At 34.2% G+C, this 23525-nt stretch overlaps 1 protein-coding gene across 1 annotated transcript; it reads left to right on the top strand.

Annotated features, from left to right (window-relative positions):
- The first annotated feature begins 858 nt into the window (after nucleotides 1-858).
- On the top strand, nucleotides 859-22194 carry LOC134233575 (uncharacterized transporter slc-17.2-like). Its single transcript, XM_062715551.1, has 10 exons — nucleotides 859-1169; nucleotides 16265-16498; nucleotides 16596-16683; nucleotides 17023-17118; nucleotides 17233-17363; nucleotides 17464-17613; nucleotides 17792-17924; nucleotides 18153-18303; nucleotides 21337-21427; nucleotides 21522-22194. The coding sequence occupies exons 1-10, from the start codon at nucleotides 1014-1016 to the stop codon at nucleotides 22131-22133; spliced, it is 1842 nt and encodes a 613-aa protein (XP_062571535.1). The 5' UTR covers nucleotides 859-1013; the 3' UTR covers nucleotides 22134-22194.
- The last annotated feature ends 1331 nt before the right edge of the window (nucleotides 22195-23525 follow it).

Genomic DNA, 23525 nt, shown 5'->3' with positions numbered 1-23525 from the left:
ATCTGGATTACAACTGACTCGTTTAGGGAACTAGGGAGACATCTTATTCATCTGGAAAACTGGGAGTTTTATGTTGAGAGATAATTATATTGGTGATTTTTTGAAATATAGATATAAGATGATTGTAAAAACTCACTATCTAGTTTTCTACTTGAGTTCCTTATTTTAATTAAAAGAGGGTTAATGTTTCTTGCGTTGATTGTATGTTTATCAAATGAAAGTATCTAAATGTTTTACATTTCTTCTTCCCTGGAAAACGATGAAGTATTTTGACATTAGGTGACACAGATAGTTCACTTTAAGTTTAGTTCACAGATAGTTCATTGAAACGACAAATATAATAACACTTGAAAGCTTGAAACACGGATCTATAGACCACAAAACTCATTAAAAAGGGTAAAAATATCAGAAAAGTCTTCTTAAGACCTATTTAGTTCTTTACAGTTATTGTATTTATTCATATTCCAGCAGTTAACAAAAAAATGAATCATTCCTGGATAAAAAGTTTGTTAAACACAATTATTTCTTTTAAAATACCAAAAATGATTCCAAAATTCATGAAATTATATCTTTTCGGGGCTGAAAAAATTAAGATAAAGGATTATTCACAACTTAACTTGGCTTCCATATATTTTTTAATTTTATATATAGTTATTTATATATAGTATTGATTCAAAGTAAAAAATACACTGTAACGGGTGATACTTAAAAATGGGTAAGTACAAATTGCTGTCTTCGTGTACTGTTGACACTAATATTTTGTTTCTCTTCCATTTTGATATGAGATCATTAACATTTATTTATATCTTTGAAATTTTAGTACATCTAAGTTAACATTTTTTCAAGATGATAACAAAAGTGAGAAAGTTTTGAAAGGAAGCAGGAGAGGATCGGTATCTTTTACCACAAATCATGACCTCACATCAAAACCCTATGTAGATGTCAATTCGCCTCACCATCATCCAGAAGGACCCCTTGGCAAGTACCTCTCCTGCCGGTGGGTCGTGACATACATGTGTACCCTGGTGTTTGTGGTTGTACCAATGCTACAGAACTGCTTATCGATGGTCCTTGTCTGCATGGAGTCGAACTACAAAGACACAACAAATATCTTAAAGCACAACCAATCGAACACCACCAATAATATGACAGCGCCCGAGGAACAGAGTGTAATTAAATCATATCCTTATTTTAGGGGTAAAATCAGTAAATAATTGTTAACAGAATATTATCCGTATTTTTTAATCTGTAACGAGAGAAAAAGAATTCTTGCGAGATATCTTTATTTCTAGACAAAGTTATAGTGATTTTGAAAATTGCTTAATAAATCCTGGATCCCTGGTTATAGTTCTGGTATTGATTGGATAAAACTGAATTCAAGGTACACGAAAGCTCAATTGGTCGATGTCCGTTCGATGATTTGTATTCATGAAATTTTTAATCACTAAATATGCTTGAATGTGTAATGTGAGTATTTTGCCAAATGCATCAAAATGTTATTATTGATTAACCGATGTAAAAAGATTTACTAACTTAGATAATATTCATTACTTACATATCACAGTCTAATACATGCACGATTACCGATTGCAAAATTTCCATGTATTTCCCAATATGTGCTTATAACAAAGAAAACCAACCATTGTTTCTAGGTATGGAACATTAGACTTGAGGGTGACGTCAGAAGGCAAGTGCTATCGGCGGAGTTTTACGCTTTACCGTTTACACCCCTGATTGGTGGATATTTATCTGGAAGATTTAGCGCCAAAAACATGGTTCTTTTCATACTCGTCCTAACGGCCGCCTTTTCATCTGCCACGCCCATAGTATTAACCGTTAATCCCTACGCTGCAATCGTGCTTAGATGTGTGGTTGGCCTCTCTGTTGTAAGTATTTATTATTTAATTCTAGTTATCGAATGTTTACCGTATTGTATTTTAATCATAAGTTATCACTTTCATCACAAGGGTGGATTACAGGCCAGCATCACTGAATTGTTGGCGAAGTGGGCACCACTCAGTGAACGGGCGCAACTTGTCTCTATGGTAATGGCAGGTACAAAAAATATATCATTTCAGTGGAAATCAATTTATCCGCCATGTGCAGCCATGCAAAATACATATATTTTGTTAATAATTTCGATATAAAGTAAATACATTTGAAATGTTCTTCCTGGAGTATTTAATGCATCATTAAATAATCAAGGTAATTGCAAAAAAATTCCTAAGATGACATTATACAAGTTTATACAAGTTTAAATCCAATTCTAAAGAAAAAGATATTTGTTTATATAAATATAGCTTTAATGGTTTATGATTTGATTCAATGATTATTGTCAAATGGGCCAATTTCTTCCTAAATCAATGCCATGAGTTTAGATTTAGAAAAATCATTGGATATGAAAACACATCCAAAAACAATTGAAGAATTATTATATATATATATATACAAGATTCTTTATTTCGCGTTCATTTTATGCAATAATGACTTTGAATGACGTCTCCTGGAGATTCTTAATTTTTTCAGGTTTATTTATAAGCTACGTTGTGAATTATTCTGCCTCTGGTTTTCTCTGTACGATCCCAGTTCAAAATGGCTGGCCACTCATTATGTACATCTTTAGTAAGTTAATTATTCTTTAAGAATACATTAATTTCAACATCATTTACAGTATTTTCGCATATCATGTTGGGCAAAAATCATGCGTTTAGTCGTTTCAATTTGAAAAAAAAATTACCTATCTGACCCATTACTTAAAAAATATACTTTTTTTCTTTTCAACAATATCAAAGGTGGTTTCAACCTCCTTATGATAATACCATGGGTTCTGTTGGTCTATGATAGTCCATACGAACACCCTCGAATCACTCTGCCGGAAATAGAAACAATCCGACATCGAAGACGAGACAGCACTGTTGCCAAGGTAAGATGTTCTGTTTTTCAATGTCTTTTCCACGCTTTTCATGTACAAAATTGTCTTTGAGTAAATGTATAATTGATCACGCATTAATCTAGATGCCACGCCCACCATGGCTCGGCATTCTCAGATCGGGACCTTTCTGGGGTATACTTGTCTGTCAACTCGGCTACGGATTTATTGCTACAACAACTGGGACCTTTGTTCCTCTCTATCTGAATGATGTTCTAAAATTTGACGTAACCTCGGTATGTTCAATGACAGGGGGTTTTTTTTATTATTTTTCTTCAAATACCAGGGGTGCGTTCAACAGCGTATCGGCTAACTTAGCAGCTAAGTAGTAGATATCTATCTCTATTGAACAAACAGCTAACCTAGCTGCTAAGTGTTATATTTTGAATAAAGATTTATCAGTAAAAACTTATTACTGGAACAAATAAAGTTTATTTCAGGCGAAAATATGTATTTAAATTTACATTTAATTCACTTAGATATAGGAAATAACCCTCCTTTTTGTAAAAATCTTGAATGCTGCAAATTTGTAACCAAGGAAACCATCTTGGATTTGGGACGTAGCATTAAATATTTATGCTAGCTCTCCATACGTAGCAGCTAGGTTAGCCGTCCGTTCAAGAGCATAGCCTTACGTAGCGGCTACGTAGCAGCTACGCTGTTGAACGCACCCCAGTCCAATGTATACAATGATGTCTATACGGATAGTGTTTTTGATTATAAATCCAGAAAAAACGCATGTATTCCAGTTCTTATTTAAGGACGTTCGATCCTGAGCTTTTGAGCAATTTTTGGTCTGGACCTTTATTTCTACATTAAATCTGAATTCTTCCATGCAAACTGGACAATATTCAATGAAAAAAAACTGTGATTAAATTCTATTCAAAGAGAATTAAGACAGGAACTTTATTTTGTGGCGGAGGGTTTTTTTTCCGAAGAAAATGATCATTTTTTCCCTTTTTAACTACTTTGTACACAGTACTGTTAATTTTCCATGCTGATTGCACACAAAGCTGTTTTTTCAGTGAAATGTGTTATGTTGGTTCTGAAATATCTATTAGATTATTTCTTATGAATTCTTTCAAGGAATTGTGAAAAAATATAGTAAATATATTTTGAACGTCCAGGAAAAAATTATTTTTTGGCAGTGAAATGTGTCATTTTAGTTCTGAAATATCTATAGATTATTTCTTATGAATTCTTTCAAGGAATTGTGAAAAAATATAGTAAATATATTCTGAACGTCCAGGAAAAATTGAGTCGAATCTAACATTAAATTTACACTTTACAAGACGTAACTGTTGAATAAAACACAAATTTCAGTGCACAAAGGTCATATTAAATGTACTGTAGCACCAAAATAAGCATATTGACCCCCCATTTTCTGAATTGATTTTAATAAAGTTATGTGTACAGAAACTAAAAATATATGTGACAAAAATAACTTAAGACTTTACATATCAGAAGCCAATTACAAACTCGTTAAAACGTTCCTAAAATTTATACGAGCATTTTATATGAAAAGGTTTATTTAAATGTTGTTTTTTTTCGATTTGGGAATTTACGTTTCCCGGTATAATTCTACTTGTATACTTACAGAACGGATTATTGTCCTCCCTGCCCCCTATTGCCCGCCTCTTTTCGTGTCTTGGGGGAGGCCATGTCGCTGATCTGCTCATCACTCGAGGAATTCTCTCAACCACTGCTGTCAGAAAACTCTTCCTAACAACAGGTTAAACAGAACATATCACTAATTTAAAAACACCTTTCCTTTTTCTTTTTACTTTTTTAGGTTTTTGATATATATAGTTTCCTATTTCCACCTATAACAGAGGAAACTTGGTTTAAACACATGTTCTAAAACTTTGTTCTAATTTGCATTTCCTTGCAATAAAGAATTTTATAAGCTCATTATCATAAATATGCACATATATCGCTTGGATCTGACTACTAGTAACTGGAGATCTATAAACCTGATGATAAATAGCACAGGACTTACTAACATTTAAAATCTGTAAAAGTTCCCTGCAAAAATAGTTGTGCCGCATAGATGAAAGACAAAATAAAGTTTTATGATTTGAGCAACGGACCGACGTCCTAGCTGCTTTCACAAAAATTTTAGACTGATGAGAGGCGAGATAATTGATTTTGTATGATCATGTCTCATTGTTTATCTAATTACATGATATTGCAGGTAATGTTCTGTCTGTCCCATTCTTAATTGGTCTAAGTTACATGGACAGCTCGCAGGCGAGCTATGCTGTCCTCCTGCTTGTCATCTTCTGGTTCATTCAGGCTCTTAATACCAGTTGTCTCCGTGTCAATGTGATCGACATAGCACCAAGGTAAAGCAAAGCCTTTACTAAATAGACATAGCAACAAAGTATAACCTTCATTAAATAGACAAAGCACCAAGGTATAGCCTTTACTAAGTAGACATATCAATAAAGTATAACCTTATTTAAATAGACATAGCACCAAACTTTAACCTTTACTTAATAGAAAGAGTACGAAAATATAACCTTTACTGAATAGACATAGCATTAAGGCATAACCGTTACTTTAATAGACACAGTACGTAAATATAATCTTTACTGATATAGCACCAACATTTACATACTAGTAATAGACATATTACCCAAATATAACCATTACTGAATAGACATGGCACCAAGGCATAACTTTTACGTAATATACATAGTACCAAAATATAACCATTACTGAAAAGACAAAGCACCAATGTATAACCTTTACGAACTATACAAAGCACCGAGGTAAAGCCAAGGTAAAGCCTTTGATAAATAGACACAGTACTAAAATATAACCTTTACTGAATAAATTAGACATAGCACCAAGTTATAACCTTAAAGTTTACTAAATAGACACAAATAGACATAACACCTAGGTAAAGCCTTCACTAAATAGACATAGGACGGCAGTAGACTTTTACACAAAGACATAACACCAAGGTATAAACTTTACTTAATTTACGAAGCACTAAAGCATAGCCTTAACTATTAGTAGATAGACCTAGCACTAAGGTATTGCCTTAAATATACAAACCACCAAGTGCATGATGACTATATAAATAGTTACAGCACCAGGATATAGTCTAATCGTAAATAAACATAGTACCAGCACCAAGGTAGAAATAAAGTTTTTTTAACATTAAGGTATTAAAGAGTACAGTTTTTTAGATTAAAATATACAGATTAAATGCGTAAATTTTACAAATTTAAGTGTGGAAATTATGACTGATATGAATCCGTATACCGGTAGAAGATTGAAAAGGTATGTTAGTTATACAAGTATGCATAATAATTGATTGATGGATTGTATACTGTTTAACGTCCCTCTCCAGAATATTGCACTGATATGGAGACGCCACCATTGCCGGTGAAGGGCTGCAAATTTAGGCCTATGCTCGGCATTTACGGCCTTTGAGCAGGGAGGGATCTTTATCGTGCCACACTTGCTGTGACACGGGGCCTCGATTTATACGGTCTCATCCGAAGGACCGCCCCATTTAGTCGCCTTTTACGACAAGCAAGGGGTACTGAGGACCTATTCTAACCCGGATCCCCACGGGGATGCATAATAATTACTACCTTTCTTGGTTTTTTTTTGTAGGTTTGCTGGCGTGTTAACGGGCATGACGGGCACTGTGTCATACATAGCAGCTATGCTGTCTCCCATCGTTACCTTTGAGCTGACCAAAAACGTAGGTCTCTCTGCCTGCAAAATGAGTATTTTTCCACAATGCTCAGTAAGCTCCAGAAGATAACATTGTGTATGATAACAAAATTTATTTATTTACATTTTCGGATAAAATGCATTTAATTTTTTGTTTACAGAGAACACAGGGAGAATGGCAAATCGTGTTCTTCATTTGCGCCAGTTTGTCTGTATTCAGCGCTTTGATGTTCCTCTTCCTCGGCAGTGGTGTTGAACAGTCTTGGGCAGAAGATCCTTCGTTCGAGGGGGAGATTTCTGTTGGTGACCCAGTCAAACAGTCTCCGGGGTCAGATATGGAATATGAAATCCAGATAAAGACAAATGGTCACGTGAATGAAACCCGTGATAATGAACGACCGACTATTGAAACAGGCACAAATACAGATCTGAATATGATTCATTTGAATAGTAATGTAACATCGAAATTTATTTCTCAAGGTGTGCAGGTAAATATAGCTAACAAAGGCATAAATAAACTTAATACGAATGAATCTTCTGAAGCTTCCATCAATAGCGAGTTACGTCCTACTGGGGAAATCAACAGTGCCTTTATTGATGATTATGGTGATGATGATGATCAGATAAATATTGAAATTAATTCGTCAGGAATTAGCTCGACGGAAATGGTTGGATTGAAAAAGAGAATTCGAGATCCAGTTAAACATAATGAACATGAAATGAAAATTTTTAATGAAAGCGACGTCACCATGTTGTAAGACATTGTGGAAAATCACAACAGATTACCACCACATGTATTTGTAAAACTTACTATTATGCATGGACAATTTAGCCAAATTTTCAATGGTTTGGGTCTGTAATAATACATCAAACATGCTGTAATGATTGGACAAACGGTGCTTTTGCAATAACCAAAATAACTTAAGGATATTTTGTTGAAATTAACTTGTGTCTATCTTCTCTTTTACAGCTAGAGGTACTGTAAGCACTGAGCTCACTAAATGATAACCCCGACCCCACTCCCACCCCGACCCCTCCTATATCATGGTTGTAATGGTTAAGTCCATGTTTTGCTCTGGGAAACCCAAAATAAGTGTCATATCGAAATATAAATAGAAGTTCACAATGGTACTGTGGTTTCATCAATTTTCGTGGATTTTGTAAAACAGACGTTTTCAAGGATACGTAGTTTCGTGAACTAATGCAAATTATCTAGATATATACAAATAAATATTACATTTCTAAATTCAATGAACATTTAATTTCGTTGATCTGGTCGACATCGAATACTTCGAAAACTGGTGCTCAGTTGATGCAACCACAGTATTATTTAATACAGAATCTGTGAAAGAAGGATATGGAGATAACGAACAGTATTCAATATCAAAGTCCATAAAACAATACAAAATAGGAGCAGATCAAACAGGGACCTCCGAAACATTGGAGGTGGGATCAGGTTCCATGGAGGAGTGAGCATCCCCTGCTGACCGGTCACACCCGCCGTGTGCTCCTTGTCATGATCGGGAAATTACGAAAACATCTATCGTCAATTCAGTGTATAAATAATAAGACTAACAATTAGTATAAAAAACGTCATTCAGTATTTGACTCAATGATAAATTGTATTTGCTGACAAGGTCGTTGTAACGACCATAGAACTTACGAAATGATGACTTTAAACGAGACTTCTGATATTCTTGTTTCATCAACTTGCTTGTCAATAATTTTCCTCGTTTTAGAAATTGTTCATACGTAGAGCATGCTCTTACGTATCGAATCAACTGAGATTTATATACACCGTATGCAGGTGTATGCAGGTGATGAAGGTATATTGCTGCATAAGTAAGGGAAGCTGAAGATAGAAAAGCTAAAGTCATCATGTTTATCATATAGGGTTGTTCGATTACAATTAACGTCTTTTTCAAATAAAAGATCCAAGTATGAAACATATGTGTCAGACTTGGTGGTATCTTTTATCTGAAGCTTACCAGGATATATCGTTTCGACATAGGAATGGAAATTACCATTGTTAATTGACAATACGTCATTGATATATCGAATTGAAGGCCACAGCAAGTGTTTTCCTCTTTTCACGCATGAGATTTTGCACAAATTCTGCTACATATGAATATAAAAATAGGTCTACTAATAACGGAGCGCAAATGGTACCCATGGGAATTCTAATAGATTGTTGGAATACATGGTCTCCAAAAACCACATAGATATTGTCAATCAGAAACTCAAGCACCTCTTTGATGTCAACTTCAGAGTACTTGTTTGTGCAATCAGAATGTGTTTTAACAAAATAATTTTGCAAATGACCAGGTAAGTAAATTTACGAGTTCCATTTTTATCGAAAAAGCAGCTGTCAGTAAATGTGATATCAAATAGCCTGGACTTTAATTATTCGTGGGGAATGGTTGTATATAAAGGTGAAAAGTCGTAAGTTTTTAAGCTGTTGAATTTGGTAAAATCTTGTGATTTCAAATTGTCCAAAAGTTCTTTGGAATTTTTGAGTATCCACATCTGATTCACACCACGTTTTCATATATTGTTGCACAGTACTCTTGAAGTTTTTCTTTCACTACTGTCAATATCTTAGTGAGGAGTAAGGAAAGAGCCTTGGTTGAACATTTACTGGAACCCGCAATGTATCTTTGTGAGGATTTTTATGAAGTTTCGGAATCCAATATATATAGGGTATTTCAAATTCATTTTGGCTCTGTGGAATATTAAAAATATTTAAAAGTGATGTATGATTTTGAAGAAATTCTCTCTTAGAAAGGGAAGTATGAGTAGAAGTAGGCTTACCACTTGTAGAATTAAATCCAAGTTCTTCTAAAATACAATATATGTTATGAGTTTTACAAACGAAGAAAATGTTACCTGTTTTTTCGGCAGGGACCAGGACGTACTGATCATGTAATCTAATTCTTTTTTCGCTTCTAGATTATTAAACACAGAAGGATAGATGGTTTTCATATTTCCCCTCAATTTTTTAATACGCGACTTTAACATGGATCTGATACGTTTAATCCATTCTGACAAGGTGTCAACGTCTTCTTTTCATATCTGGCCCATTGTCTGGTGTAATTTTCAACAAAATCCATAATATTTTTAAAATTCCGACGCCAGTTGAAGGATCGGGGTTCCCTATATTTAGGACCTTTCAAAATAAGGGATCTAAGGTCCTCATTATTAACTATATTTACGTCATCTGTAATGACGTGCCCAACTGGACTTGTAGTTATAGGGTGAAGAAGAACATGAACACGATGGAGGATTGTTTTAGTATCATTCGGAAGTAAAGGAGGAGTTGCGGATAAAAGATGGGTAACCTTCAAAATTAGAGAAAAAATTGTCGTGTCATTGTTATTCTCTGGGAAACTCAAAATATGTGTCACTCAAAATATGTGTCCGATCAAAAAGTAGAATAGGAGATGCACAATGTCATTATGTAACAAAGAACCTGTGAAAGTCTTTTTAAATTTTATTAAGTGATAAAAGAGTAGTTCTGGATAAGAGATGGGTTACCCAAAGCGTAACAGACGGACGAACGGACATCCCGATCACTATATACCCTCCCATTTTTCATGCCGGGGTATTAAAGGTAATAAATCTTTACAAATCTTCAAGAAAATAATGGTAATAAAGTTAATATTATTATTTTTGATAGAAGTCGATGGAATGGTTAACATCCGGAACATCGGTTTACGAGGGCAACAGATAAACTTGGCAGTCGATATTACACATTGAGAAGATAAGGGTTTTAATGAAAGCGAGAGAACCCAGAAAAATGTGTAGAGCAAAATCAAACAGAGAGAGCGTTTGCCACATCCCAATTTATCATTTCTTCGAAATGCCAAGACCAAAACGCACGTACTATGTCAAAATATTTGATCAATATTTATGTCTCCGAAAATCTTGTAAAAAGAGTTGTACATAAAGTTACTAGTGTTAACAAGATATCCGAAGACAAAATAACAAAATGTTACCTATAAATTCATGAATACAAATCATTTGCTTGAAAAGCGGGAGGTTATATAAAGTTATCGACATATCGGAGTATCCGTTGGTCTGTTACGCTTTGGGGTACCCATCTCTTAACTCCCCCTATACCACTGAATGAAACTTAACTAGTTTGCACTAAATTGTCATACAATGGTAGCTTGGTGGTTGTTGCGTGGAAGCTTGCAAAGCCTAACATCCACCCAGCAGTTTCTATATGTCCACGAGACGTATTTTTTCATACGGTCATTAAATTACATAATGAATGACCATTTTCATTTTTTTATATGAACCGCTTAGCTATTTGGGGGAAACTGACATTAATGGAATGTTTAAGCGTTTCCATGTTTGAAAGTTTCAAATTGTATCTATGTTCCATGATTTAGACCAAAATTGGCTCCAAATATATGTTTATAATGAAAACTATTCTATCGCTGTTGAAGAAGGTATCGTGTTTTCGTAGGTCGTGGAAGCTGAGCATGATTGGTGCAATCGTTTTGCAATATATAGTGTTAAGGAGTGATTAAATTCCACAAATCAGCTGTGATATTGATGCATTGACACGAACTTCATATACTGCGGCATATTACGGTGAACCGAAGAGGAAACAACAACCTCATTATTCATTACACAAACTGTGTGAAAATATGATTTGATGTGGCAAAAGTAAAAAATCTTGCTTTAGTATTTTAGAGTCTCTATGTATTTAGGGTTTTTGTTCAAGTTCTAAAACTAATTCAAAGAAGATATCGTATGTACGTATACTAAAGTATAAAAACTGTGTACATTTTTATGGAAAAGAAATCATAATTATCTACAAAATAAAACTTATCTTGGCTTCCGTATATTGGGTATAATTTATACTTTTTGCATATGTAAATATAAATTTGATTCACAGAGATATTCACTTTTACGGATGACAAATTGAACAGGACAATGGGTAAGTACAAACTGTCGTCCTAATGTGAGTCCTTATTTGAGTCCAAAACACTTGTACTAAATTATATTTAGGAAATTCTTTATAAGTAAAAATCGTTTTAAGATGCAGACAAAAATGAGAATGTTTCAAAGGAAAAAAGGAGAGGATCAGTGTCTTTAACTACAAATAAAGGAATGTTTTCCAAGACAACTACTGATGTCAATTCGCCTCACCACCATCCAGAAGGACCCCTTGGCAAGTACCTCTCCTGCCGGTGGGTCGTGACATACATGTGTACCCTGGTGTTTGTGGTTGTACCAATGCTACAGAACTGCTTATCGATGGTCCTTGTCTGCATGGAGTCGAACTACAAAGACACAACAAATATCTTAAAGCACAACCAATCGAACACCACCAATAATATGACAGCGCCCGAGGAACAAAGTGTAATTGTTTCATCTATTCTATTGCTCGGTATAATGTTTAGAACAACACAGAAAAAGCAGTTGTTACAATGAAGCGCATTGAAATGTTAAAATTTTTCGTTTGGGTGGAAAGTTTGGGTGTTTCTTATAGGACATCAATTTTTACTTAATGACACGCCAATTTCTTTAGAAACTTGAAAGAAATATTGGTTGTACTTCTTTTGAACACCCTACTCTTTGCGACTAGCAACATGAGTTACATTGAAATGGAGATTTTAAAATTAAGAGTTAGAGAGTCCCCGCCTCTGTTAAACACGTATTGCGACGATTTTGTACATAATTATGAATTTTAACTTGTTTTTGGAAGTTGAACACGTGCTTGTTCCTTGTTTATGTCGACCCTCAATTTGAATGACTATTACAGGTATTTGAATGAACTATTTGACCGATTTTTCCTCTCTAGAGAAATGGGCGTGTCATTGCATGACAATCAACGTTCTAAATGTAGATCAAAACGTTATATTCAAACGGAAAATTTTACCACTTCAGTGCCCTTCATTGTAGCAAATTATATTCTGCACCTTTGCATATGTTTTGAATTGTAATGATTCTGAAATCTCACAGCCCAGAAATGATAAAATGAAAGGAATATGAGCTGCAAGATTGATGTCGAAAAATGTTGTAGCAATATTGTTATTAACAAATTTAAAGTGGTATAGACACAATTTTAGTTAAGATTTCTACCTTTATTTTTTTTTTTTTTTTTTTTTTTTTTTTTTTTATTTTTACAAATGTTTAACCAGGGTCTTTCTAATGATCATAAAAAAAATTTGAACGACAGCTGTCTAGAAACAAGACAGATTTAGAGCTCCAAACCTTTGGTATGTAAACAAGGTCCGTGTCATGTTATGTATACATAGGTTAATATACTAATACTGTAAATCACTTTTTATTCGCGAGAACTTTATTTTCTCGTAATCAAACAATTTCTACCATCGAAGCAAAATTCTTCAACATGTACACAATTACAAACGGAGAGTGGAACTTTAACATCTTTTGAATCTATGGCTAACTATTTCAATGATTTTTTCTGTAGTATTGGATATGAAATAGGAAAACAGTTTGATTCCTCTTTACCGGAAGTAGAACAACTTAAACCACCAGGTTCTTTTAGAATTCCAGAAATCACAATTGAATTTATTGCAAATGAAATTGTTAAAATGTCATCTTCGAAAGCCACGGGTATTGATGGTTTGTCTGTAAAACTTTTAAAGATGTCTTTTAATCATATTGGTGATATATTACATTTTATTTTTAATGAATCTTTATCATCGTGTACATTTGTTGATGCATGGAAAAGAGCAAGAGTAGTTCCATTGTACAAAGCGGGTGATGAAAATCTAGTAAACAATTACAGACCCGTATCTATTTTGCCAGTCGTTAGCAAAATTATTGAGCGTCATGTTTTTAATTCTTTTTATGAATATCTATCAAAGAACAAACTAATAACTGAAAGTCAATCAGGTTTTAGGCCAGGTCACTCATGTGAAACAGCACTAGACAATCTCACAGATAAATGGTTTAAAAACATGGAGGATGGTAAACTTACTGGAGTTCTGTTTATTGACCTGCGTAAGGCCTTTGATACAGTCAATCATAAAGTTCTTTTACACAAGCTGAGGTCATTTGGAATCTGTGAAAATAGTTTTAAATTTTTTCAATCTTATCTTTTAAATCGTAAGCAATGTGTCAGTTGGCGAGGTGCTCTGTCTCGAGAAAAAGAAATATCTTTAGGTGTCCCTCAAGGGTCAATTTTAGGACCGTTATTTTTTATTTTATATATCAATGACTACTCAAAATGTCTTAAACACTCGTCAGTCACAATGTACGCAGACGACACCTCGCAGGATGTAAGCGATAAATGCATAGACGTTATTGAGAAAAAACTTCAAGAAGATTTAGAGTTAGGAATTCAATGGATGATAAAAAATAAGCTCAGTATAAATCTCCAAAAAACGCAGTGCATGCTTATTGGCACATCCAAAAGGTTACAAAAATGTAGAAATCTTATCATAAATTTTAATGATGTTCAAATTGAATTTGTGAAGCAGGCCAAATTACTTGGTGTTTATATTGATAATACTTTATCTTGGGATGTTCATGTTGACTTTATTTCAAAGAAAATTTTAAGAAAACTTGCTGTGCTTAAGAGAGTGAGTCATTTTATGCCACCGAATGCTTTAATTAAGGTTTTTAATAGTATTGTATTTCCGCATTTTACTTACTGTTCCACTGTTTGGTGCAATGTGAAAAATCAGATGTTTTTAGAAAAGTTGTACAAACTTCAAAAGAGGGCAGCTAGGATACTCTTAAACATTCGAGATATTTTAACACCTACTACCTTTTTATTTTCCTGTTTAAAGTGGATGCCAATCAAGGATTATTTTATGTTTAGACAGGTCACTTTTCTCTTTAAGGTTTTAAACAATCAAATGCCAGATTATTTGAATGTGTTTCAATATACAAGAGATGTCAATTGTCGCCAAACCAGGTCGAATGATTTTATGTCAAACATATTGTATTTACCACGAGCCAAAACAGAAAATTACAAACGTTCTTTTAGATATTCATCTGCATTTTTATGGAACAAACTGTCACAAAATGTTCGAAATTCTAGGTCAGTGGATATTTTTAAATCTGTGTATCTCGCTGAGTATTTTAACAGACTCAATACTTAAAATGGATTTTTTTTTTCCTCAATGTCTTAGTGTACAAAAGATATGCTTCTTCATGTTTATATATGTATGTGTTGTATTTTTATATCTTGTGTTTATTTTAAGATGTTAATTTTGTATATCCTTATGTGTTTGTAAATATGTTTTAATGCAGGACCACAATGAAAACTAGCTTTATGCTAATTGTGTAATCCTGGATAAATAAAGGTTATTATTATTATTATTATTATTATCACGCGAGACAGTGTGCTCGCGAAAAATTAATTCTCGCGTATATTAGTATTCCTTAAGAATATAAGGAGCAATAACCACAATTCGCGAAAATTTTGTCTCGCTAATCAAGAGTCAATGACTATCTCGCGAAAATAAGGTGTCGCAAAAATTAAGTGATCTACAGTATATGTTCAAAGTAGAAAATTTCAATAAAAACGTTAATTTTAAATACGATTCGACAGTTTCTATTGATTTGCTGAATTTCATTTTGTTATAAATATGATCTTTTCTATATGTAAACAAAAACAAGGTACGAGCCTTGTCAATCTAATTAAAATCAGACTTCTTAGATCCGCGCCGTATACACTCTGCGTAAGAAGTGTACGCAGAGTGTATATGGCGCGGATCTAAGAAGTCTGATTTTAATTAGATTACGAGCCTTGTTTACATTATGAAGAACTTTTAAGTTCTGTTTCTGTTAATCAACAAATGATTTCAAATTTTTACTAATCATTAGACGATGCCTCGGGTAGGATTTGTAAACATTAAAATTGGTTTTAAAAATTCAGTTGGAAACTGTGTCCATGCCCCTTAAAATCAGAGAAAAAAAGAACATTTATAACTTTAATTCTTTATTTTGTAGACTGTAGGACTATTGATGTGCTTTGATTGAAGCAAATTACATTACTGTCGTCCTGTACAATATCGATTTCTTATATAATACTATACGTCAATATGAAATCTTGCTTCTGAAAACAAACATAATTTTTTACATCAGTCTAATTAAACATAATGGTTTAAATAACATACATATCATAATAACATATTTTGACAACAAAACTAATTTCTCCAAAATGCAGTTCATATTGCTTTAATATTATCAAAATGATTTATGGTACCGACCAGGCATTTAGTCATGACATTTTTATACTAATAACTTGTTATTTACACACTGAATAGTGTTTTTCGCCATTTTCCGATCATGACAAGGAACACAGCGCGGGTGTGACCGGTCGGGAGAGGATGCTCACTCCTCCATGACCCCTGATCCTACTTCTGATGGTTCAAAGGTCCGTGTTTGCTCTTCAGCTATTTTGTTTGCTTAATGGACTTTTGAGCTTGAATACTATTCGTTGTCTCCATATATTTCAGTAAAAAGAAACAATGCATGGAAAGACCAGCATCATTTACAAATAATTTATAAAAACATCCACTGTAATCACTTTGTCAAAAAGGTACAATTGCTAATACTATAGCTTTTAACAAATATTTGATAAACAGCAAAGTTCTCGGGGTTTGTCAATAAAATACCTTTTCTTGTAGTGTTGTCTATCTTTTCTAGATATGGAACATTAGACTTGAGGGTGACGTCAGAAGTCAAGTTCTATCAGCGGAGTTTTACGCTTTACCGTTTACACCCCTGATTGGTGGATACTTATCCGGCAGATTTAGCGCCAAAAAGGTCGTGATGGTCATACTCCTCCTAATGGCCGCCTCTTCATCTGCCACGCCAATAGTATTAACCATTAATCCCTACATAGGAATCGGGCTTAGATGTATGGTTGGCCTTTCTTTTGTAAGCGTTTTGATATTGATAACAACCTACAGAACGTGGATTTTTTAAAAATCAATGCATTTTAATTAGTTATAATTTTAATTTTTAAATTTATTAGGGTGGATTACAAGCTAGCCTCACAGAATTGTTGTCAAAGTGGGCCCCACTGAAGGAACGAGCGCAAATTGTCTCTACTGCCGTGGCAGGTCAAGAAGTGATATTATTCTATCAGTACATTTTTAAATACATTTTAGGCAAAAATAATTACATCCATATCAAATATTTGGTATACCCATAAAGCAAGTGTAAACTGTATTACATGCACTTAGATCAAGTTGTCAGATTTTTATCAAATAAACCGCCCATGTTTTATAATATGATACGTTTACAGCTTTATATATATCTTACGAAATTTACCCTCACAAACCTACAAAAACTAAGTAATAGAAAACATATCTCGTTGGATAAGAAAAATGAACACATCGAATCAGAAAACATGGATATTATGGTACTTTTTATTGAAATGAAGTTTTTAATATTTGCAGGATTATTTTTAAGCTTCATTTTGAATTATTCGACTTCTGGTTTTATCTGCACCATCCCAGTACAAAATGGATGGCCACTAATCATGTACATCTTTAGTAAGATTTTCATTTTTAAAGAAGTCTTTCGTCGAAAAGTGTCATTGTTGTTTTCCTTTTGAAACGATGGTCTTTGAAGAATGCAGCGATTTTCTTTTTTCTTAATCATTTAAGGTGCATCTAACCTTTTGATGATAATCCCCTGGTTTTTCTTGGTCTATGATAGTCCATACGAACACCCTCGTATCTCACCATCAGAAATAGAAATAATCCGACATCGGAGACGTGACAGTACAGTAGCTAAAGTAAGATTAGAAGTGTTCTGTTAATATGGTTACCTGTTATTCTCAGCTGTTTAATATCTTTGCATGTTATACATTTATATTCAGTATTTTTTTAATCTAGATGCCACACCCACCATGGCTCGACATTCTCAGATCGGGACCTTTCTGGGGAATACTTGTCTGTCAACTTGGCTACGGGTTCCTCTCTACTACCACTGGGACTTTTGTACCTCTCTACCTGAATGATGTTCTGAAATTCGATGTCACTTCGGTATTGAAGGACTTGGATTATATGTTTAAGCAAATATTGATCATAATGTAACAAGAATTAGGTATTTCCCGAAAGATTTTCATTCAAATGAATAAGCAGTAGTTGATGGTCGATCTATTTTAATTATTATCTCGTTTTGGTGTATACCTGCATGGCTATTTCATATGTATACTTACAGAACGGCCTGTTGTCCTCCCTGCCCCCTATAGCCCGGCTCTTTTCGTGTCTTGGGGGAGGCCATGTCGCTGATCTTCTCATTACTCGAGGCATTCTCTCAACCACTGCTGTCAGAAAACTCTTCCTAACTACAGGTCAGACAGGACAAAAATTTAAAATTGAAACCTTATTACATACCCCAGTATCAAGAACATCTTTTCAAATCAAAACAGTTTTAATGAATAGATTACTTGAGTAACTTTCAGGTTCTTTGCATTCGTTGTTTTATATTTATGGCTAAGTATCTTCATCCTCATAATTAATTTTGACTATTTTTTAGACTGATTTTGTATGGTTGTTTATGATATAACATGACATTACAGGTAACGTGTTGTCTGTTCCGTTCTTAATTGGTCTAAGTTACATGGACAGCTCCCAGGCGAGCTATGCTGTCCTCCTGCTTGTCATCTTCTGGTTTATCCAGGCTCTTAATACCAGCAGTCTCCGTGTCAATGTGATCGACATAGCACCAAGGTATAGACATAGCACCAAGGTATAACCTTTAATGAATAGAAAAAGCACCAAGGTATAACATTTACGCAATGGACATAGTACCAAGGTATAATATTCACTAACTATACAAAGCACCAGGGTAAAGAGTTTACTAGATACAGTAAATAGACATAGCACAAATTTATAACCTTTACTAAGTAGACAAGCACCAAGATATAACCTTTACTAAATACACATAGCACCAAGGAATAAATTTTTCTAAAATGTAAAAGCATCAAAGCATAAACTTTACTAAATAGACAATGCACGAAGGTAAACATTTACTAGATACATGTAGACATTAGACCAAAGTATGCGAGAGTTGTTCAGTTAATAATGTCATCGGTGCTCGGAAAGAAACGAAAAACGCTTTTCAATGATTTAGTCTTTATGTTTTCACTTAAATATTCTCTTTCAAATAAAACACATGTCCGTAACATTTTTATCCAATTTCTAATTGTTTTAGAACACATTTTTGAGTATAGCCCTTCGTAAACAGGAATATGGAAGATCCTATGATTCACTGTACAGACTTTTTTTTTTCTTTCTGAAAGGTGTCTTTTTTCAAGCTTGGGAAATGAAACAAGTGAAAGGTTGAAAGATCTGGCGAATATTGTTGGTGTTACCAAACATTAACTTTCTGTTTATCCCCAGAACTCCTTTACTCTTCACGGCCTATGGTTTTGGACGCTGTCATGAAGAAATCTAATGTAGTGGATTCCTGATTACGGTTCCTTCCTCTCATTAACCTTTCAATTTTTTGCAATACATTTGCTTTCTACACTCCTCCAGAAATTAAACTGCCTCACCGGATAAGAATTGAACAAGACCACTAATATTTAAGAAAATAGCATATAAAACTTTTGTGCTCTTGCAATTCTTTTCTCTTCTCATACCTTTGCTGTTTTGTCAAGTGCATCTTAATGTTAATTTGTTTCGATTGTTTAAAGCAATGGATTCAAGTTTCATTATTTGTTTGAATTGAAGACAAACGTTGATAAGTACATTTTTTTTTGTTGGATTTTTTAAAAATAATTGTTTAGATATTCTTACATGCTGTCGTTTTCACTCATTTTCTAAACATATGGTGACCTTTGAGTATAAAGCTTTTTAACTGTCAAAAGTTTCTTTAAAACATTGTAAACTACCCCCAAAATTATGACTATTTGTTTTAAAGTCGTTCAAATGCAATCAGTGATAATTTGTTCTGTATTTCGCAAACAGAACATTGGTTGCTAAAAGTCCAATGACGATTCCCATTTTTTATTGCCCATTATATCATTTTTGTTCATTGAAATCCACCTGCTCATTTGTCTGTAAAATAGACGTGCTGTAAATTTCACATATTTTGGTAAATATTTGTTTGGGATTTTTAACAAGTTTTACCGCACTTTAATAAAGCGTTAAATTTCACACTAGTTTTCTGATTCTTTACCATGTATTTTTAATGCTGTTTCTCGAATAGCCCTTGTTTTCCAGTTTCCCACAATGAACCTTTGTGATGAAAAGAGAACACATAAACTGTTATCAATTCATTAAAGATTCAATTATGAGAGAACGTCAAGCTTAATGTCATATGATTTCTATGCCATCGAGCTCATGACATTATCTATTGAACAGCTCTCGTAGCTTTTACTTAATAGGCATAAAATTGAGATGATGTTTAAAGAAAAAGAAACGACACGAACCTATTTTTTCACTATTTAACCATTGGACTAAGGTATAAACTTTATATTATAAAAGATAAAGCACCAAGGCATAGCTATTACTAATAGACATAGCATCCATGTACATCATCTACTAATTAGACATAGCACCAAAAGAAGCCTTTACTAAATAGACTTAGCACCAGGGTATAGCCTTATTTAAATACACACAACATACCCTTTACCATGTAGACACAGAACCAATGTATAAGACTGATATTTGTTAATAAGACATACCATCACAATTCACAAATCTAGACTACATCTTCAAAATAATGTTATTAAATTATTAAAATGAGGCAAGCGATTGACAAACAAGTTGGTGAATACAATGACCTTGTCAGAAAACACAGCCTTTTCAGTAAGTCCAATGATGACTAATGTTTTTCAAGTTAATTGCTGATCATTATTATTATACTCCCCGCTTGGAAAGTAGAAGGGTATATAGTGATCGGGATGTCCGTCCGTATGCCTGTATGTCCGTCTGTTATGCTTTGGGGTACCCAATTCTTATCCGCAACTCATCTTATAATACTGAATGAAATTTAATGAGACTCACAGATTTTTTTACATAGTGTCATTGTGCACCTCTTAAATTATACTTTTAGATCGGACACATATTTCGGGTTTCCCAGATCAAAAGATGGACACGGTCATTCATTCTTTCTATAATATTGAAGAGTACCCATCTCTTATTCGCAACTCCTCCTATACCACTAAAATAATTTAATGATATTTTCATAGATTCTTTGTTACTTAATGTCATTGTGCACCTTCTATTTATTTTTTATCTGATACTTATTTCGGGTCTCCCGGAGCAAAACATTGACTTTTCATAACCATATGGAGTAGGGGAATTATTTAGTGAGCTCATTGCTCATATTACCTCTAGTTTAGACTCTTATTTGTCTAGGGATTTTTCCGGGGAGTCGTCGACCATGACAAGGGGCACGCAGCGGATGTGCCCTGTCGGCAGGGGATGCTCACTCTTCCGTGGTACCTGATCCAATTTTAAAGTTTTTAATGGTCCATGCTTGCTCTACTCCCGATATATGTATTGTTTGAATGGACTCTTGAGCTTGAATACTGTTAGTTATATCCATATTTCATTGAGATTACGAACAGTATTCAAGCACAAATGCCCATACAATGAAAATGAATCAGCACAGCAATTTTTGTTTGGCACACTTTGTGAAAGATATAGGACACAAATATTTTATCAAGAGAAAAAATTCATTTGGACATTGGACATTAGCAAATTTTTTGCAATCTTTTACTTTTGGCTACTTCTGTGCTTTTTGTTCATTAGGTTTGCTGGTGTGTTGACAGGCATGTCAGTTACCGTTTTACATGTAGCAGCCATGTTGTCCCCCATCGTTACGTTTGAGCTTACCAAAAACGTAAGTCTATATTTGTTCATGAATACCTTTTTTAGAGATGTTTATGTTATTTATATTTGCTTTATTTTGTTAACAATTTTTTTTCTTCTCATAGAGAACCCAGGAAGAATGGCAAATCGTTTTTTTCATTTGCGCCAGTTTGTCTGTAGTCAGTGCTTTGATGTTCCTTTTCCTCGGCAGTGGGGTAGAACAATCTTGGGCAAAAGATCCCTCGTTGGAGGAGGATATTACTGTTAGGAACCAAGTCAAACAGTCTTCGGAGTCAGATATGAAATATAAAAGCCAGAATAAGATAAATGGACATGTGATTGAAAATCACGTTAATGAAAGGGCGACTATTGAGATTGGCATAGATACGGATCAGAAGATGATGCATTTGAATGGAAAAGATACGTCTGAATTCGTTTCTCAAGGTGTGCATGTAAACAAAGAATACCTTGGAATCGATGAAATAGTCAAAAATCGGACGTTCCAGACTTCAAACAATCGCGAAGAGTGTTCCTCTGGTGGGGTTATCAACATCGCTTTTGTTGGTGAGGATGATAAAACCGTCAGCCAAGAAACTGAAATTCATCCGCCAGGAATCAGGATGCATTCAAAAGAAACGGTTGGGTTGCTAAAAAGAATTGAAGATCCTTATCCTGATAAATTCAAAAATAGTCATGAAATAATCATTCCGAAAGAAAGTGAAGTAACCATGCTGTAATGTTTTCAATCACCTGGGTTTAAGATAACTTGTTTGTAGAAATAAAATAAACCATAATCTATGTCGTCTTTGTTTAACCTTTAAAAAACTTCACAGTGTCTGTAATTTTTTTGTTTAACATAATAAATTTATTCTACTTACGACGTTGCTGTGAAATCAGATAAAAGAGTACATATATGCAGTATTATGTCTTACAAGCAGTTATATTTTTTTATGTTTCAGCTCATCTGGGTATATGGTATATATATAAATCAAAAATATTTTAGTGTATGTGTGTGTGACTCATTTGAATAGTTAAGACATGTCTAAATTTATTTCCTCAAGGTGAGCAGGCAAAATGGGCAGGTAAAAATCAGCACCTACAGAACATCAACTCTTGCTTCTCACCACCACCATCCCCTCAACATTATCATCCCACAAAGCTTAAACGCACCACATTCCATTATCACTATCTACTGAAAATATTGTTGTAGTCGATAGTGCTATTGTTGACATAGGGTGTGTGTGTGTGTGTGTGTGTGTGTGTGTGTGTGTGTGTTGACGCAAGGGGTGGTGCTGTGTGGGATTGAGATGTTGTTGTAGTTGATGGTACTCCAGGTTATGGTGATGTGATGGATGGAGGTGTTGATTTAGTGGTTTGGTGAGGCTATATAGAGTTTAGTGATGTAGCTGATGCTACTCTAGGTTATGGTGATGTAATGGGGGAAGTGTTGTTTTTAGTGGATTGGTGATGCTAGAGTGTAGTGTTGTTTGGTGGATATGTTGTTTATGGTACTCTAGGTTATGGTGATGTGATGGATGGAGGTGTTGATTTTAGTGGTTTGGTGTTGCTAGAGTGTAGTGTTGTTTGATGGATATGTTGTTTATGGTACTCTAGGTTATGGTGATATGATGGATGGAGGTGTTGATTTTAGTGGTTTGGTGAGGCTAGAGTTTAGTGATGTAGCTGATGCTACTCTAGGTTATGGTGATGTAATGGGGGAAGTGTTGTTTTTAGTGGTTTGGTGTTGCTAGAGTGTAGTGTTGTTTGGTGGATATGTTGTTTATGGTACTCTAGGTTATGGTGATGTGATGGTTGGAGGTGTTGATTTTAGTGGTCTGGTGATGCTCGAGTTTAGTGCTGTTTGGTGGATATGTTGTTTTTTATTGTTGATCGTGCTCTAGATTACGATATTGTTGATAGATAATTATGTTGTTGCAGTTTAATAGTAGTACTATATGTAGTGATGCTGGAATGTGGTATGGTGAAGATTGTATAGTGTTGTAATGATTGTGGTTTTAACGGTTTGGTGGGGCTAGAGTTTAAGCTGTTTGGATAGGATAAAGGTATTGTTGTAGTTATTGGTGCTCAAGATGATGGCGGTGCTGTGAATTTACACTTGTGGGGATAGA

This window comes from Saccostrea cucullata, unplaced genomic scaffold (genome assembly GCF_032062105.1).
Source record: "Saccostrea cucullata isolate Sc308-1 unplaced genomic scaffold, CSIRO_AGI_Scuc_v1 ctg902, whole genome shotgun sequence".
NCBI lineage: Eukaryota > Metazoa > Mollusca > Bivalvia > Ostreida > Ostreidae > Saccostrea > Saccostrea cuccullata.
This window is presented reverse-complemented; position numbering and strand designations above follow the sequence as displayed.

Coding starts and splice junctions, on each gene's coding strand:
- LOC134233575 (XM_062715551.1), top strand. CDS start 1,014: ATGTGTACCCTGGTGTTTGTGGTTGTACCAATGCTACAGAACTGCTTA. Junction 18,304..21,336: donor GTGATCGACATAGCACCAAG/GTATAGACATAG, acceptor TTTGTTCATTAG/GTTTGCTGGTGTGTTGACAG. Junction 21,428..21,521: donor CGTTTGAGCTTACCAAAAAC/GTAAGTCTATAT, acceptor TTCTTCTCATAG/AGAACCCAGGAAGAATGGCA.